At 44.6% G+C, this 15627-nt stretch overlaps 1 protein-coding gene across 1 annotated transcript; it reads left to right on the top strand.

The window, feature by feature from the left end:
• On the top strand, positions 1-15568 carry gak (cyclin G associated kinase). The gene is made up of 29 exons (XM_029164187.3): positions 1-468; positions 2551-2612; positions 2784-2843; positions 3452-3566; positions 3965-4107; positions 4314-4439; positions 5024-5113; positions 5216-5351; positions 5446-5558; positions 6973-7051; positions 7714-7831; positions 9158-9207; positions 9394-9542; positions 9638-9760; positions 9832-9965; positions 10099-10293; positions 10395-10512; positions 10592-10671; positions 10846-11039; positions 11124-11288; positions 11367-11536; positions 11625-11883; positions 11968-12162; positions 12241-12378; positions 12499-12585; positions 12663-12944; positions 13047-13195; positions 13296-13472; positions 13551-15568. The coding sequence occupies exons 1-29, from the start codon at positions 327-329 to the stop codon at positions 13650-13652; spliced, it is 3951 nt and encodes a 1316-aa protein (XP_029020020.1). The 5' UTR covers positions 1-326; the 3' UTR covers positions 13653-15568.
• Positions 15569-15627: the final 59 nt, after the last annotated feature.

Raw genomic sequence — 15627 nt, 5'->3', positions numbered from 1 at the left:
AGTATGCGTTTGAACACGTTGCAACATTTCATCACGTGTCTCGCGTCTTTTGTGTTTGGCCTCTCTACGTCACATGTCTGAGTCGTGTCCTGACGTCATCAGCCTTCACGGAAGTCCGCGGCAGTGGCGATGATGGCGGCCTCGTCAGCCTACCAGCAGGAAGAGGATGTTTGCTTCCAGTGAAAGGATAACATCGCCTGATTCTAAGCTTGTGTAACGGAGTAAGTGGCCGTCGAGGGTTTCCGCCGAGCCCCTGAAGCAAAGACAGCTCGCTTTCCGTCCCGCAGCCGGCTTCTGTGAGTTTAAAGCGGGCGCTGCTGGATAAGATGTCCCTGTTCCAGTCGGCACTGGATTTCCTCGCCGGGCCCGGCTCGTCCGGAGCGGCCAGTCGGGACCAGAATGACTTCGTCGGGCAAGTTGTTGAGCTCGGCGACATGAAGTTGAGGATCAAGCGGGTGATCGCTGAAGGTGAGGTGTCGCACAAACAGGCGAGATGCTGAAAACGTCCTTAGCATGCTAAGCTAGCCGAGCAGGCTAACGGGCTACTGTTGGTGCCACAGACAATTGTTAATACCAGTAGCGCTGGAAAGTGCAGGGCTATGAGTCACTCAGCAGTGAAACGCTTTGGTTTCGTGTGACGAGAAAGCGATAAACCAGTTTGTTGTTGGTGACGTTTAAGGGTGAAGCGTGTTCATCGTTTCTTCTAATTGAGCAAAATATAGGAATGTACGCGTCGCAGCATTTCACCTGTCACAATGTCCAAATACAGTCAGCATGGAAATAGGAGAGAGGATCATAACAGACGGGTCGAGAAGGTCGGAACAAACAAGTTATGACAACACGGTGCGTTAAAGAGGCACTGGTTGTGTTATTAATGCTGGCAGCTGAGTGACAGCCTCTTCACAGCTTGACCAGCGTTTTTTTGTTCCTTCTTTGCTCCTGTTACAGGTTTTAAGTGGTTTTGGCTGAAGGCTATTTCTGCATCATCATGAGAGCATCAGTATCAGGACGTTTGTGTTTGTTTACGTGACACTTTTGAAGTTGGACTAGTTGTCAGGTTAACTGCCAACTCCTGTGAAATATAATTGTTTTGGTTGCGTGCCTTCATCCTTTGCTGCCGAGAACCAGCATTTCAGCCACATAGTTTATATGTAATACATCTGGTGATGATGAATCTGAACTCACAGCCTGTGTTTGTATGTAACACCTCTGTTTACATAGATCAAGTTTTTTTTGTGGCAAAACAACCAGTTACCTGGATGGTAGTATTAATTAAAACATACTGGTCAAACTGTGATTAAATTAATGATGTATGACTCCACAACAAATAGTGGTCATCTGTTGAATGAACCCAGGTAGTGGCTGTCTCTTTAGATTTGTCCCTGAAACCCAATGACTTTCAGAGAGTGTAATGAAAGAAACATGTCAGATGCTTCGGAGAGTTCGTTTTCTCCTGTAATTCAAGATGAGCACTTCCATATCTGCTTCTCGCAGCTCCCGCTCCTACAGCAGATTGAGAAATGCAAACTGATAAGGCTGCATGAATTAAGACATCTTTATCTTCACATAACAGCCAATTTTTTGGTCCAGTGACTTCTGCCTGGTCCGTTTGAGCAGGTGAAACTGTAGACAAGAGAGGTCTCTTTATGCAGAGCTAATGTGGACACGCTTAGCTTCATTTGCTTCATATTATTCAGCACAAGCACAAACATTGTATTGCAGCCAGATTAAATCATCTAGGGATTCCACACGCACACACACACACACGCACGCACACACACACACACACACACACACACACACACACACACACACACACACACACACACACACAATTTCACTCAGAATGGCTTTGTAATTGGAGCAAAGGAAATTGAACATTTTGGGTTTCGTTTCCTTTCTTTGTCAGAAGAAAACCCAGGACTGTCAGAATAAAAGCCACTGCTCACAGTTGGACAATCTCTGTGTTTACCTAAAGCTGTGAAGATTAGAATCACAGCTGTGTTCATTCAAGTTCTAACAAAGTAAAGCTGGAAGCTGATTTACTCATTCCTATGGCAACCTAGCCCTGTGTCCGTGCCTTCATGCTTCTCTCAAAACATTTACTTGTAACCACACACTACAGGAAAAAAACTTTAATTCAATTAGTCAGTGCACTCACAAGTTGCTGTGGGGCAAGAAACTGTCTTTCTGTAAAAGAACATGCAAAACGGGGAACACTCCATGTCTGATAGCTGGTCGTAGAATGCAGCAACAATGGCCACACAATCTCTATTTCAGGTTTCAGCCACACCTTAAGTGAACATCGGTGTGATCCGTTGGAGGAGTGAAATTCTGATGCAGAGATTGTCTGTTTTGTCCGAACAAATCGGGCATGATCAGGCCAAATGACTGTTTTCAGACACGCAGGCTGCTCTTTGTCACACAGCTTGTACAACATCTAAGACTGATGATTATGGCACCTTTTAAAAGCTTAAGGCTTCCTTCAACTCTTCAGGCAGTGTAGATGTCAACAATGTTAATTATATCCTTGTTGTTCTCTCTTCTCAGGTGGATTTGCATTCGTGTATGAAGCCCAGGACATGAGCAGTGGTAAAGACTATGCCCTGAAGGTACTATGATGGTTCAGCAACTAAGGAATTTCCATGTCACTGCCTGCTCTACTAGTAGTGAATTCTTTGACCTAAACATTTGCTCTTTTAACACGTTGTTCTAACAGCAGTGTAATTAATATAAGTACATTCTTTTTCGTGTGTGTGTGTGTGTGTGTGTTTTGTTTTCAGAGGCTGCTGTCCAACGACGAGGAGAAGAACAAGGAAATCATACAGGAAGTCTGTTTTATGGTATCCTTTTATCATTTCCAGACCACGTTGAGAAGACACTTGATTTTTTTTCTTAATACATACATAATCATAAGGATTCCTGTTTTCGCACACAGAGGATCAAGACATGTGACGAAGGCTAGTTAAACTCTAACCACATGTTAACACGGCTGTGGACTGAGTTAATAACGACACAGAGGCAGTGGCTAATGGACCTTTTGGCTGTAGCTGTAATGCTGTGACATCTTGGCTGCTTTATGCTGTGTAGCACGATGTGGAGGCGCAGACTGTTGGTAAATGATGAAATGTTCCTGCTACTGTTGCAACATTCTGCTTTAAACTTTAATATTTTGCATAACGTTCGATGATTCAAATTTCTTCAGTTCCTCATCGGCTGTAATCTCTTCATTGTTTGACCAGCAAATAAGTGCATAGTTTTAAAAATGAATTGCTCCATCTTTTTGTGACTGTGTAAAGTAAAGAGCAGCAAAACAACATCTGTGTGAGTTGGTCAGTTCAACGAGCCACACTTGGATCCTACAGGCTCTGCCTCCAGAACATCAATTTCTTAGGAAATACTGATGCACTCATGTTTATCTTTTAGTTTCCTTAACTTGTTGGTTCTTTAGAAAAAACTGTCAGGTCATCCCAACATTGTGCAGTTCTGCTCTGCTGCTTCCATCAGCAAGGAGGAGTCGGACACTGGACAGGCCGAGTTCCTGATCCTCACTGAACTTTGTCAAGGTCCAAAAAATGCGCACACGCTCCAACACACACAGACTTTTATGTTCCTCAGCGTCTGTGCTCTTTGCTTTACTGTCTACTACTTCAACACTGAAGTTCCCTAAAAATTAGATGTCATGTACAATTATATTTAGTTTTTAACACTAGTATTATAGTATCATTTCCCCACTGTCGTCCACTGAAATTTGTGATAAAAGAGTTTCCTGTCTGTGACCTTAGTGCTCCCTGCTCCACTTCCTTTTTGCTTAGACAGACACGAATGTTTCTTCTCAGCAGCTTTAAGACAGTTTTCTTACTTTTATTAAAGTTGTTCAGAGAAAGCAGCTTTAGTTGTGGTGACATGTATTAAATATAGGTAGAGACAGCAGTTTTATTTCATCTGCCGTCTGCCTCCTCAGGTCAGCTGGTGGACTTTATAAAGCGGGTGGAGCAGCGGGCGCCCCTGTCATGTGACACGGTGCTGAAAGTCTTCTACCAGGCGTGTCGCGCTGTGCAGCACATGCACAAACAGAAACCTCCAATCACACACAGAGACCTCAAGGTTGGTCTGTCCTTGATATGAGCGGATGATGTCATATAGCTGATGAAGAGCTGTAATGACAGTATGAAAACATTTTGTTATGATTAACATCAGGCAAATGATTGCACAGCAATTATTAGTATTTTAAATGACGGGCCATTATAATTTCTCTTTAGTAATGTGCTTTGGTTGACAAGCTAACTCGCTGTTTACTTGATGTGCTGCAGATTGAGAACCTCTTGATTAGTAACCAGGGCACCATCAAGCTGTGTGACTTTGGCAGCTCCACCACGGTGTCACATTACCCCGACTACAGCTGGTCAGCTCAGAAGAGGTCCATGGTGGAAGATGAGGTACACACACACACACACCCACACACCCACACACGTTTGTATACTCTCATTAGTTGTGTTGTCATGTTCAAATATTTATCTGAAGAAGGAGGGTGTCACTGTCTGTACAGTGATTTAGAGTCATCTAAATAAACCAGACAGAGCGATTACATGACATATTGTCTAATTTCATTATTGGAGGCAGTTTGATAGGGAGAAAAACACATTGTGAGGTCACAGTGGATTAGTGGCATGATGTTCGACAGGAACCAGAAACCTGGGATTGAATTAACAGCTAGAGGTCCAGGAAGCAATGATCTATCAGGTTGATTATATTTATGCTATAATCACAGAAGCATTACCACAGATGGCCTCAGTATTCACCACCACAGAGATTCTGGTTTCCAGCTGTAATAACCTGAGTGTTCGTTCAGCAGCTGCTTCCAGGCCAACAGCACAAAAGGGAAGGAGCTAGGTTTAAATTTAACACATTTTATGCAGGGTTTACCAGTGTCATTTAGCTCGATGCTCTGTTCTGGTCTGATGTCCTTCAGCTCAGAGTCGTCCAACTGTCATGTTTATTCCTATTTTCTTTTCGTGTGCAGATCACAAGGAACACAACTCCAGCGTACCGAACACCGGAGATGATCGACCTTTACTCCAACTTCCCTATCAACGAGAAGCAGGACATCTGGGTTAGATTTGATTTTAAAATTCTTTCTTGAAACTATTTGCTTGATGTCAATAAGAAGAGTTGAAGGCTTCAGAGTTTTCATACCTTGTTTTTCTTCTTGCAGGCACTTGGATGCATCCTCTACCTGCTGTGTTTTAAACAACATCCATTCGAGGATGGAGCAAAGCTACAAATTGTCAACGGGAAATACACCATCCCGCAGAATGATGTCAAGTACACTGTGTATCAGGACCTCATACGTACGTACCTCAGTCTGCGTAGTGTCTGCAGTTCATTTATGCATCGTTCTGTCCGTCTCCTGCTCTCATTTCTTTCTTTTCTCCTGTTTTCCAGGTTCCATGTTAAAAGTAAACCCAGAGGAGCGTCTGTCTATCACAGAGTTAGTCAACCAGCTCCAGGAGATAGCAGCAGCTCGCAACGTTAACCCCAAGTCTCCCGTTACAGAGGTAAGTGTGTGTAAAATGCACTGCTAAACAACCTAAAGAGCTATTAGAAGCTCTTTAACATATGTAAAGGCAACTCTTGACTAAACTAGCTGATTGATGTGTCTGCCAACGTTATAGGGGGACATTCTTCCAGTGTGTGTGTGTGTGTGTAAACATGTATACACACTTTGTGGTTACAGAGTTTATATAACACACACACACACACACACACACACACACACACACACACACACACACACACACACACACACACACACACACAGAGGCAGTCACAAAAGATTCCCTGTCCTCTTTCCCAGGCTCTTCTCTTCCCAGCTGGCATGATCCTAATGGGCCTAAAGAGACAGACAAGACACAAAGGAGTGCAAAATGGGCGAACTGAAAGTTAAAGGCACATGACAGATGCCCTCAGTGTTAAAGCTGTGCATTTGATACAGAAAGAAGTTAATGTACGGGCAGACTTATGTTTTAATCCACCAGCTACAGTAGCTAATTCACCATAATCAGGTTTAAACATTTGGCCAGAAAAGTCATGACCAACTAAGAAGCCTCAGCTTTTTATAATTCTTACAACTAATCCTGATACTTGGCACCAAAATCTCAGCCACAGTTGTGATTTGTATAAAGCTGATTTGGAGTCAGTCTATTTGAACAGCCTTCTGGTCTGCGACATTTACTATCCTGATTATGGATAGTTATATAGGAGTTATATAGTTATGTCTTGAGTTCCCTTTCGTTTACCATTTTGACCAATGGTAAACGTGTGAATGCCCATGTCTCATTTTAACTCAGGAACAAATAGGTGGATTGAGTCACTATTTGACTGAAGTGAATCCTGACCATCACGGTAAACGTATACAGAGTGAGGGCAGAGCTGGTGATCACTGATCTGCTCAGGGTTAAGAAGGGGTTTCCCTGCTCAACATAAGGAGATTATCATCCTCCTACTTCTCCTCCTCCTCCTCCTCACTCTCCTCTCTCTCGGCTGCTGCTCTGTACAAACATATGGAGCGGCAGACTGGCTGTGAGACGGAGCAGAGAAGAGGAAGGCTGTGAATTAAAGGAGTAAATATGGAAGTGATATAGTAGGAGGGAGTCATGTTAGACGTCCAGGAGAGGAAGTGAGCTGCAGAGGCTGTTTGCTGCTCCTCACACAGACGTTGACTTTAATCTGTGTCTTGACGTGGGGATTTTACAAGATGAACATTTTTACTGTTTTCAAGGAAGAAATGTGTTGTTTGCGTTTGATTCTCTGTTCGAACCACTTCTTTGTTGCTGCTGTGACTCGTTAACATCCATTTTAAATTCTAAAGGTCTCCTTTTTTTTTGTATTTGCCGTTTTTTAAAACCCGTTATAATGTTGAGCGCGTACTACTACTGGCGTCCGGTGTATGACGGCTATGAATGTCTGCAGCTGCTGGAGCAGAATGGAGGTTTTGGGAACAATGGAGCCCAGCCGCCCATGCAGATCCACAGCGTCCACAACAGTGCAGGTAAGGCTTGTGGCTGTGATGCTGTGTGTGGGGTCGGGGCAGAGCTGGTTGGACAGGAGGAGGCTTGTGGTTTTAAATATTGCACCTTTGCATGCGACTAACTCATACATACCCCAATCACCACTGTTACCAGTGAGAGCTTGGCATTGTAATAGGGTTGTTTCATTTAGGCCCACTCGACTTCTGACACACACACAAACAGCTGCAGGATCCCTTCAGTTAATTATTAATATTGCCACAAAAGTCAATATTCTTGCCAGAAGACCAAATAAAAAAAAAGATGCTGCTGTGCACGAGTTGAGTTAAATGCTCTTTACTCTGCCGTCTCTGTTGCAGAGGATTTGAGGGAGATAACGCTGCTTTGGAATTACTGGCTCCTACGGCTTTTTAACATATTTGAGTGTGTTTCTTGCACAAGCTTAATGTACTTGGTGAGGAAATAGGCTGATTATTTTCCCATCTCCACACACAACATACTCATGAAGGGTGTGTAATATCCATTAAGAGGATTTCTGCACGGCCACTCAGCCATCTGTCGGAAGGTGGAATATGCTCTTTCCCTGTGGGAGTGGCTCCTTCACACTAACAGAGCTAAATAATAAACTGTGTGAGTTGAGTCCGTTGTCTGTGCAGAGGTTGTAATAGTGAATGTTCTTTTCCAGGCATCTATGATCCGGATCAGGCGGGCAGCGGCATCTTGGACATCCTTAGGGGAGGAACCGAGCGCTTCCTGACCAACATTAAAGACACGTCCTCTAAGGTTATCCAGTCGGTGGCCAGGTAGGCTGTCTGTTCTGGTGCCTTGAACTATGGTTCTCCACTGTGATGGCAAAGAGTTGGTGGATGATGGGAATGTTCAACGCTGTAACGCTGCTGAATTCGCTGAGGATAGTTGTAAAGGTTCCTTTAACAGCCGCTCCTTCCATTATCCATTACAGTCCTTTTGTTATTTTGTCATAATTATCTTCATTTATTTGGCCATTTCGTTTATTTTCTGTTGTTTCTTTTCTCTGTCCCGTCCCCTTGTGTTCCCATTCTGTGTCCATCGCATAGCAACCCAAGGTAAATATGGGTCGGTGAAGTGCCTTCAGTCGTGCGTTGCTCTGTGTTCCTCAGTGTGTTTGTCTTAGAGGGTGGAAACCTGCTGAGGCTTTTCTGTGCTGTGTGTAATCACAGCTTGCTGATTCTAACATCACACATTCAATAATGTAATTGATTGAATGCAGAGCGTGATGTGAATCGATGGATGAAATGTTAAGATTTGAGTTGGTAATCAGTAAGCAAACCTCGGTTTCTGTGTGTGCTACGGGAAATGTGTGGGTCATTTGAAATCAACCTGCTGGTGTAACAATGATCGTTGTTTGACAAGGAGTATGAACCTGAACCTAACCCTCATCCACACGGCATCACTGCAGCCTCATCAGAGGCACTTATGCACCACTTCCTCATTACCATTGGCCAACTACTGTATTTATACTTCTAACTGTGCAGGTGCACGATATTTTTTCAGTTATTCATTTTATTCTTTTGTTCAACACGTCTCTTGCTTGTAACGCTTAGTAATTCAGCATTTGTGTTTTAACCCGCATCGCCTGTTTGTTCTAACACTATTTGAAACATAGCATAGATGGCTTAATGTCTTTGTGTATACTAAAGCTTAATCTTTCTGCTGTTTGTCAAGAGTCCAGAGCTTATTTGTTAAAGGTTACCGGTTAATATGACATAACCATGAACAGTGATCGTATCGTATCATGCTTGTATTGGAAGAAAACATCAGATGCATATTCTCAACTAATAAGTCAAAAGAAAGAATTGGAGACTGGAAACTTAGTGTAGTTTATTTCAAGGGCGGCCTCCATCGAAGCTCAGTCTGGTAGCTCTGACTCAGATGCTCAGTCAAACGTCAGCCAGGACCAGTCACATTAGTATCATAGATCTTTGCTGCTCCATCGGCTCTTGTTACTGAGTGCTTTGTCAGTGGCTTTATTTGTGCAGATTCCCAGATCCTAGTTGTCAGATCCTAGTTTATTCTGTGAATTGTGCTTTTGGACACTGCAGCTTCACCTTATTTCTATACAGTAGGTTCACTTGTGATTTATCTTACAGCTATGCCAAAGGGGACCTGGATATATCATACATCACCTCTAGAATAGCAGGTAGGCACATTACCCTTCATGAACCTACTAATAACACAGTAATTTCTAATATTTTGGTTGCTGCATGCTTTTGGCTTTGTTTTCATCTAATTTTATTTAGAAGTGGCTTGAGTGAAAGTGACAGAAGCAACTGGTTAGGTTGTTAAACGTTTGATGTCATAGTTACACATTTCTCTGTCTTTGTAGTCATGTCTTTCCCAGCTGAAGGCGTGGAGTCGGCCATAAAAAACAACATTGAAGACGTCCGTCTGTTCCTGGATTCACGTCACGCTGGGCACTATGCTGTGTACAACCTCTCTAAGCGATCATACAGGCCCTCTCGATTCCACAACAGGGTGTGTGTGTGTGTCTGTGTGTTTGTTGTACTCTCTAACAGTCACTTTGCACAGTTGTACTGTAGCTAAGCTGCATTATCTGTCCTCCTGTGCAGGTGTCAGAGTGTAACTGGCAGGTGCGCCGTGCCCCCAACCTCCGCAGTCTCTACAGTGTTTGTAAGAACATGCATCTGTGGCTCAAACAGGACCAGAGGAACATCTGCATAGTGCACTGTCTGGTAAGTCGCCCCCGGCCTCCTACTAGACGACACCTTAGGCTTCGTTTTTCACCTTCAGCTTCTCTCTGTAGGATGGCAGAGCGGCATCGGCGGTGGCTGTTTGCTCCTTCCTGTGTTTCTGTCGCCTTTTCAGCACAGCAGAGGCGGCGGTCTACATGTTCTCTATGAAGCGCTGCCCACCCGGCATAGCCCCCTCACACAAGAGGTACGAAAACAAGAACATCAATACCAAAATCACTGGCTAGATCCTCGAAAGGCATCACATCATTTTTTTATAATATTATATGCAATTCCATATTATATATTTCCATTTTTTTAATCAAATGTCTGGTTGTCAGGTATATCGAGTATATGTGCGACATGATGGCAGAGGAGCCCATTGTCCCCCACTGCAAACCCATAGTCATCCGCTCCATCATCATGACGCCTGTGCCGCTGTTCAACAAGCAGCGTAATGGTTGCAGGCCGTTCTGCGAAGTCTATGTAGGAGACGAGAGGGTCCTCACCACATCACAGGAGTATGACAGGATGAGGTAAGCTAACACACACCATACCTCAGCATTGCCTTGATGAAAGGACCTAGAGAAGAACTAACCTTTCATTCACTGATCCTCCCTCACTCTTGGGCTCACAGAGATTTTAAGATAGAGGATGGGAGAGCAGAGATTCCCCTCAATGTCACAGTTCAAGGAGATGTTTTGGTGGTGATCTATCATGCAAGATCTACGCTGGGAGGGCGTCTACAGGCCAAGGTAAGTACTAGCCAATATAAAGCTTCCCCGTCGAAATGCTAAACTGCTTAACTAAAAAACTGATTGCGTTTCATTTCAGATGGCATCAATGAAAATGTTTCAGATCCAGTTTCACACAGGCTTTGTGCCCAGAAATGCAGCCACTGTGAAGTTTGCCAAGTATGTGTCCTTGAGTCTGCACATTTTCCAATTTCCTGACGGCAACAACAAGTTTTATCTGTTCTGATCTGAAAGAGTCACATAGGTCCTAAAATGTCTCTAAAATTGTTTTAGTAGTGAAGGCCTGAAATTTTTTAATGTGCTTTCTTAACGTCCTCCCTGTGCTCCTGTCAGGTATGACCTAGATGCCTGTGACATCCAGGAGAAGTACCCAGACCTTTTCCAGGTCAACTTGGACATTGAGGTGGAATCTAGGGACAGACCCACCACTAAGACTCCTCCATGGGAGGGTTTCCAAACCAAGGGCCTCAACCCCAAAATTCTTTTCTCCTCTCGAGACGAACAACAGGAAATCCTGAGCAAATTTGGTAGGTTGAATTATAAAAGAGTCTTTGAGGTTTCTTGTTGATTTTTTTTTTCTTGAAACGTTAACGTAATATTAATCACTGCAGGTAAGCCGGAATTGCCCCGTCAGCCAGGTTCCTCTGCTTTTTATGACTCTGAGTCCAGCCACCAGCCAGCTCAGACTCCAGAGAGCTCCAATGCAACAGAACCAGAATCTCCTGTGAGCAACGACACCAATGCCAACAACTTCTTCCAGACGTTAGATTGGGAAGGTAAACTGTTCTCATGATAATTTGTTGTTTTAATGAATACCATGACATTTTGACTAACAATCCTTTTTGTATCTGCAGAAGTGAGTAGTCCCCAGGACGCCTCAAACAGCCAGGGAGGAGGGGGGTCCATGAACGAGCAGGAGGACCTGAGTGATCAGTCAGAGGGAGAGTCCTACTCTTATTCAGCCCCCAGTGGGGAGCCACTTTCACGTGACCCCAGTGAACCACTGTTTGATGCTGATTTCCAGGTGCGGATCATTGTCAGTACCAGTGTCTTTCATTTTCTAAGTCCAATCATTTATATCTTGTCTTGGTCTCTCCATTTCCTCTCCCCAGACATGTCCACCTCTGGACCAGGAATCTCCTATTGGTGACACCGCTGACCTCCTGGGGTTGAACTGTGATCCTGAACCTCCTTCCATGCCCTCAGCCTCCTCTGCTCCTCATCAGGGAGGCCAGGGAGGACTCAAAGCTGCTTCCAGCAACAGTGACCTCCTCAACGACTTGTTTGCACCCCCTGCTGGTCAGCCAGGAGCAGGGCAAGAGGAATTCTTCTTTAGTGGACCAAGCAGTGGGGCGACGCCAGACTCAAAACGTAAGGCCTGAGGCTTCATGTGTTGATAGCACCATCCCAATAATCCTTCTCATCTGTGCATTTAATTTCCTCCTTTCTGTGTAGCCATGAGTGACCTGTTTGACCCATTTGGAATGGGCTCTAACTCTGGAGTGGGCTCCAGTGTGGGCTCGTCTCGGCAGGCCTCTGGACCGGACCTCTTTGGAGACTTTTTGGCCTCCGATGGCTCAGCCACCAGCGGCTTCAGTTCAGCTCACAGTAACCCCACTCCTGCCTCCAACGCAAGCCTCTTGAACCTCAGTAAAAACCTCTGTTGCTTCAGTAAAATACTAATAAAGAGAAGTTACTTGGTGACACTTTGATGCTTTGTTTTCTCAGATAAGGTAGTGAATGACACCCCTAAGATGACCTCGTCAGCCAGCCAGCCAGACCTGCTGGGTGGATGGGACAGCTGGGCAACCAGCACCACCACTAGCATGAGCGGCTCCAGCAGCAGGGCTCACTACACCAACGCAGGTAGGTGCAGCGTTGTTCTGTCAGATGATGTTGTTGAGGCTGACTGAGGCTTTGGCCCACTTGCATTGTCTGTTTTGTAATGTATCTGTGGCTTGTACACTCATGTTGCTGTGTCTATAGCTTCGGGTGCGTCGTCCATGTCAAAGGCCAAATCTCAGACCTTTGATCCATTTGCTGATCTTGGAAACCTGGGCTCCAATTTACCAAGTAAAATGCCTCAGACTTATCTAACTGCCTTAACTCTCAGATTCATGTAAATAACTACCATTTTCATATTTCTGCAGGTTCCTCCAGCAGTAACTTTACAGGGCCTTCTTTTAGCACAAAGGCTCCTTCGTCCTCTACGTCCTCCTCAGCTAAGCCTCAGGGCCAGGCCTGGCAGTCTGGGAGACCCAGCTCAGCACAGAATAAAGCTTGGACACCTGGAACAGGATCTGGGCCTGCACCCAAAGTGTCTTCAGCACCTCAGTCCGCAGGCACGCAACCCAACAAACCCAATTACAACCTCAACTTTTCTAGCGTCATCGGCGGGAGAGAGGAGAGAGGCGTTCGTGGGCCTGGATTTGGTGAGAGTTAGTGAATACAAGGAAAAGTGTACTGAAACGTTGTAGAACTGAGGCACAATCCCATCTCACACCTCAACCTCTCTGTGCTGTGTTCCACTACAGGCCCCAGGCCCAAGGTGAAGGAGGATGATTTTGAGGATCTGCTGTCCACTCAGGGTTTTGCCTCTAGGCCTGATAGAAAGGGACCAAGGACTATTTCTGAAATGAGAAGACAGGAAATCACAAGGGACATGGATCCTCTTAAACTACAGGTAATAGTCTGAATGTGTGTTATTTATTTACTATTTAAGAAAAGCATGTGTACGTGTTTATGACCCTTTTTGTTTACTCTGCCATACTCCCGTGTCGCAGATCTTAGACTGGATCGAGGGAAAGGAGCGAAACATTCGGGCTCTGCTGTCCACTTTGCACACGGTGTTGTGGGAAGGGGAGACTCGCTGGAAGCCTGTGGGCATGGCTGACCTGGTGACGCCTGACCAGGTGAAGAGGTTTTACAGGAAGGCTGTGCTGGTTGTCCATCCAGATAAGGTAGGCTGGACCACGCCGCTTACACGTAGTAATAAGGACTTCACTTCTAAACTGACCTTTATAATTCTGTCTCTGCAGGCCACAGGTCAGCCTTATGAACAGTACGCCAAGATGATCTTTATGGAACTGAATGATGCCTGGTCAGAGTTCGAGAACCAGGGATCCAAAGCACTCTTCTAGTCTGGAGCTCGGCTAAGCCAGACCAGACTGGGCCAGATTGATCAGGACTGAGCTCACATTGGGCCTTAGGGAGCACAGAGCCTCTGAGAGGTGTCCTCTCTACCATTCCCTTCACTCCCACCTTCACTTACTTTCTGCTCTTTCTACAGTCATGGAGAAAAAAGACTTTTTGCCTCAAATACTGACCCAGCTCTAGTGAAAAATGTCCTGACTGGGTTCATCAGCAAACCAGTAAACAAGCATCACGATCGTTCTTAAGCTCACTGCCTACCTGTGCGACTGCCCACGTGGTGCTGCAACAGGAGGAGGAGGAGGAGGGAGAAATGGGTGACAATCACAGGAAGACAAAGTGGAACAAAGAATTGACCAAGAAGATTTTCGTGTCAGTGGTATTTGAATAGAAACGGCCCTCAAATAACCCTTCGCCAATAAAATGATGGTAATGTTTGGACTGTGGTTGGTAAGTTTGTTCACTACAACCAGTCGATTAAGTGAGTGGTTACAAACCTCAACACGGCTGTTGATTAGTTCTCTACGGGAGACTCTGAATGTACCAGCCACACCAACAGATGGACACCTCCTCCCAGCCTTTGGTTGCGTTTGTTGTGGATCCTCCACCTACTGAAAGACACCTGCTGAACACTACTAGCGCTGCTTTTACCATCCCAGTTATTGCTAAACTCATTCAGACTGGTATTAAAATCTGCATCGTAAACCTCGGACTCCCCACAGTGACGGTGAAATTGTTTGAGAGCCTTATAGCCTCCAATAAGCAGCCTCTTTGTTTTTAAAGTGCTCTTTGACCTCCCCCCACCGGGGCTACGCTGCGTAGCTGCCCGCATGCTCGCCCACATCCAGTCCCCACAACAACGGTGGAAAGGTGTGTTCGCATGGTCGTCCAACGGCACATTGACTCTCAGTGAAGTGCTGCTGTGACTGTAGCAGAAACAGAGAACCGACGACCCCCCGATGTGTCTGAGCATCAGGCTCACTCTGCTGAATGCGTTTGAGCATCTCTGTGACCACTCGTCATTGCTGACCTCTTCGTCTCCGTGAGCCTCAACCCAGTTCAGAGGACATCCAGCACACAGGACGTGAAAGTGAAGGACCGACAAGAGAAAACCTTGATTCAATTTGCTTTTGGTTTTATTCTTTCTCGAGCTTTTTTTTTTCTGTGTTCATCATGTGTTCGCATTAAGGTTTTGTCAGTTGATCATCACTTTGGTGTTAATATTAAAGTATTGTTCCTTAGGCTGCTTTGACAGCCTGCGGTGATTGTTAGAAAGCGTGACTTGTTGTGTGCGTGGGTTTCGTTCTGGGGGAACATAATCATTGTTGGGCATCGTGCTTTCTTACAAACATAAGCTTCTGTGTTTTTAGTTTGTTTTTTCACACTTTTGTCTAAAAAAATCTTTTCAGCTTTTTCTCGTTTTTCTTTTAATTTTACACTTTACCTCATGGACCAATCACCTGTTTTCTTATTTATTAGTTTTTGGAGAGTTGGGCATGAGACACAGATAATATATAGGCGGGATGTGCCGAGTGCAAGTGGTTGATCTCAAGCCTCTTTGTTGCCGTTTTCATTCCAAAGCTAATATTAATATGAATGTGCTTTTACAAATGTAAATATAGAATATATCCTCTCTGTTGTTATGAGTTAAGTGTTTATCATTTGTCTGCTCACTTTTTTTTTTTTACTTTTGTGTTTCCTCAAAACTTGACACATTTCCAACAAGAGGGGTCAGAAATCATAGGTGAGAAAAAAAATCAAGTGAATAAACCGCTGAGTAATCAGAGTATGAGGGACGACGGCAAAACCACACATTGGCAGTCAACTGTACCAAATGACGTCATACTAATATGAATGTAGATTTCAATGCAAAAACAAGACATTAAATCGTTTGATCTGAGGCAAACGTGGGTCTTTATTGTGCTTCTTTTGAAAATGATTCATAACGAGGTGTTAAGTTGATTT

This window comes from Betta splendens, chromosome 9 (genome assembly GCF_900634795.4).
Source record: "Betta splendens chromosome 9, fBetSpl5.4, whole genome shotgun sequence".
In the NCBI taxonomy this organism is placed as follows: Eukaryota; Metazoa; Chordata; class Actinopteri; order Anabantiformes; family Osphronemidae; genus Betta; species Betta splendens.
Note: the sequence above shows the minus strand (reverse complement) of the source record. Positions and strands in the feature narration are given on the sequence as shown.

Bases quoted from the DNA above. Each gene is read 5' to 3' on its own strand.
- gak (XM_029164187.3), top strand. From the start codon at position 327: ATGTCCCTGTTCCAGTCGGCACTGGATTTCCTCGCCGGGCCCGGCTCG. The intron at 5,352-5,445 runs GTACGTACCTCA...CCTGTTTTCCAG, and splicing joins TGTGTATCAGGACCTCATAC to GTTCCATGTTAAAAGTAAAC. The intron at 10,672-10,845 runs GTATGTGTCCTT...TGCTCCTGTCAG, and splicing joins GCCACTGTGAAGTTTGCCAA to GTATGACCTAGATGCCTGTG.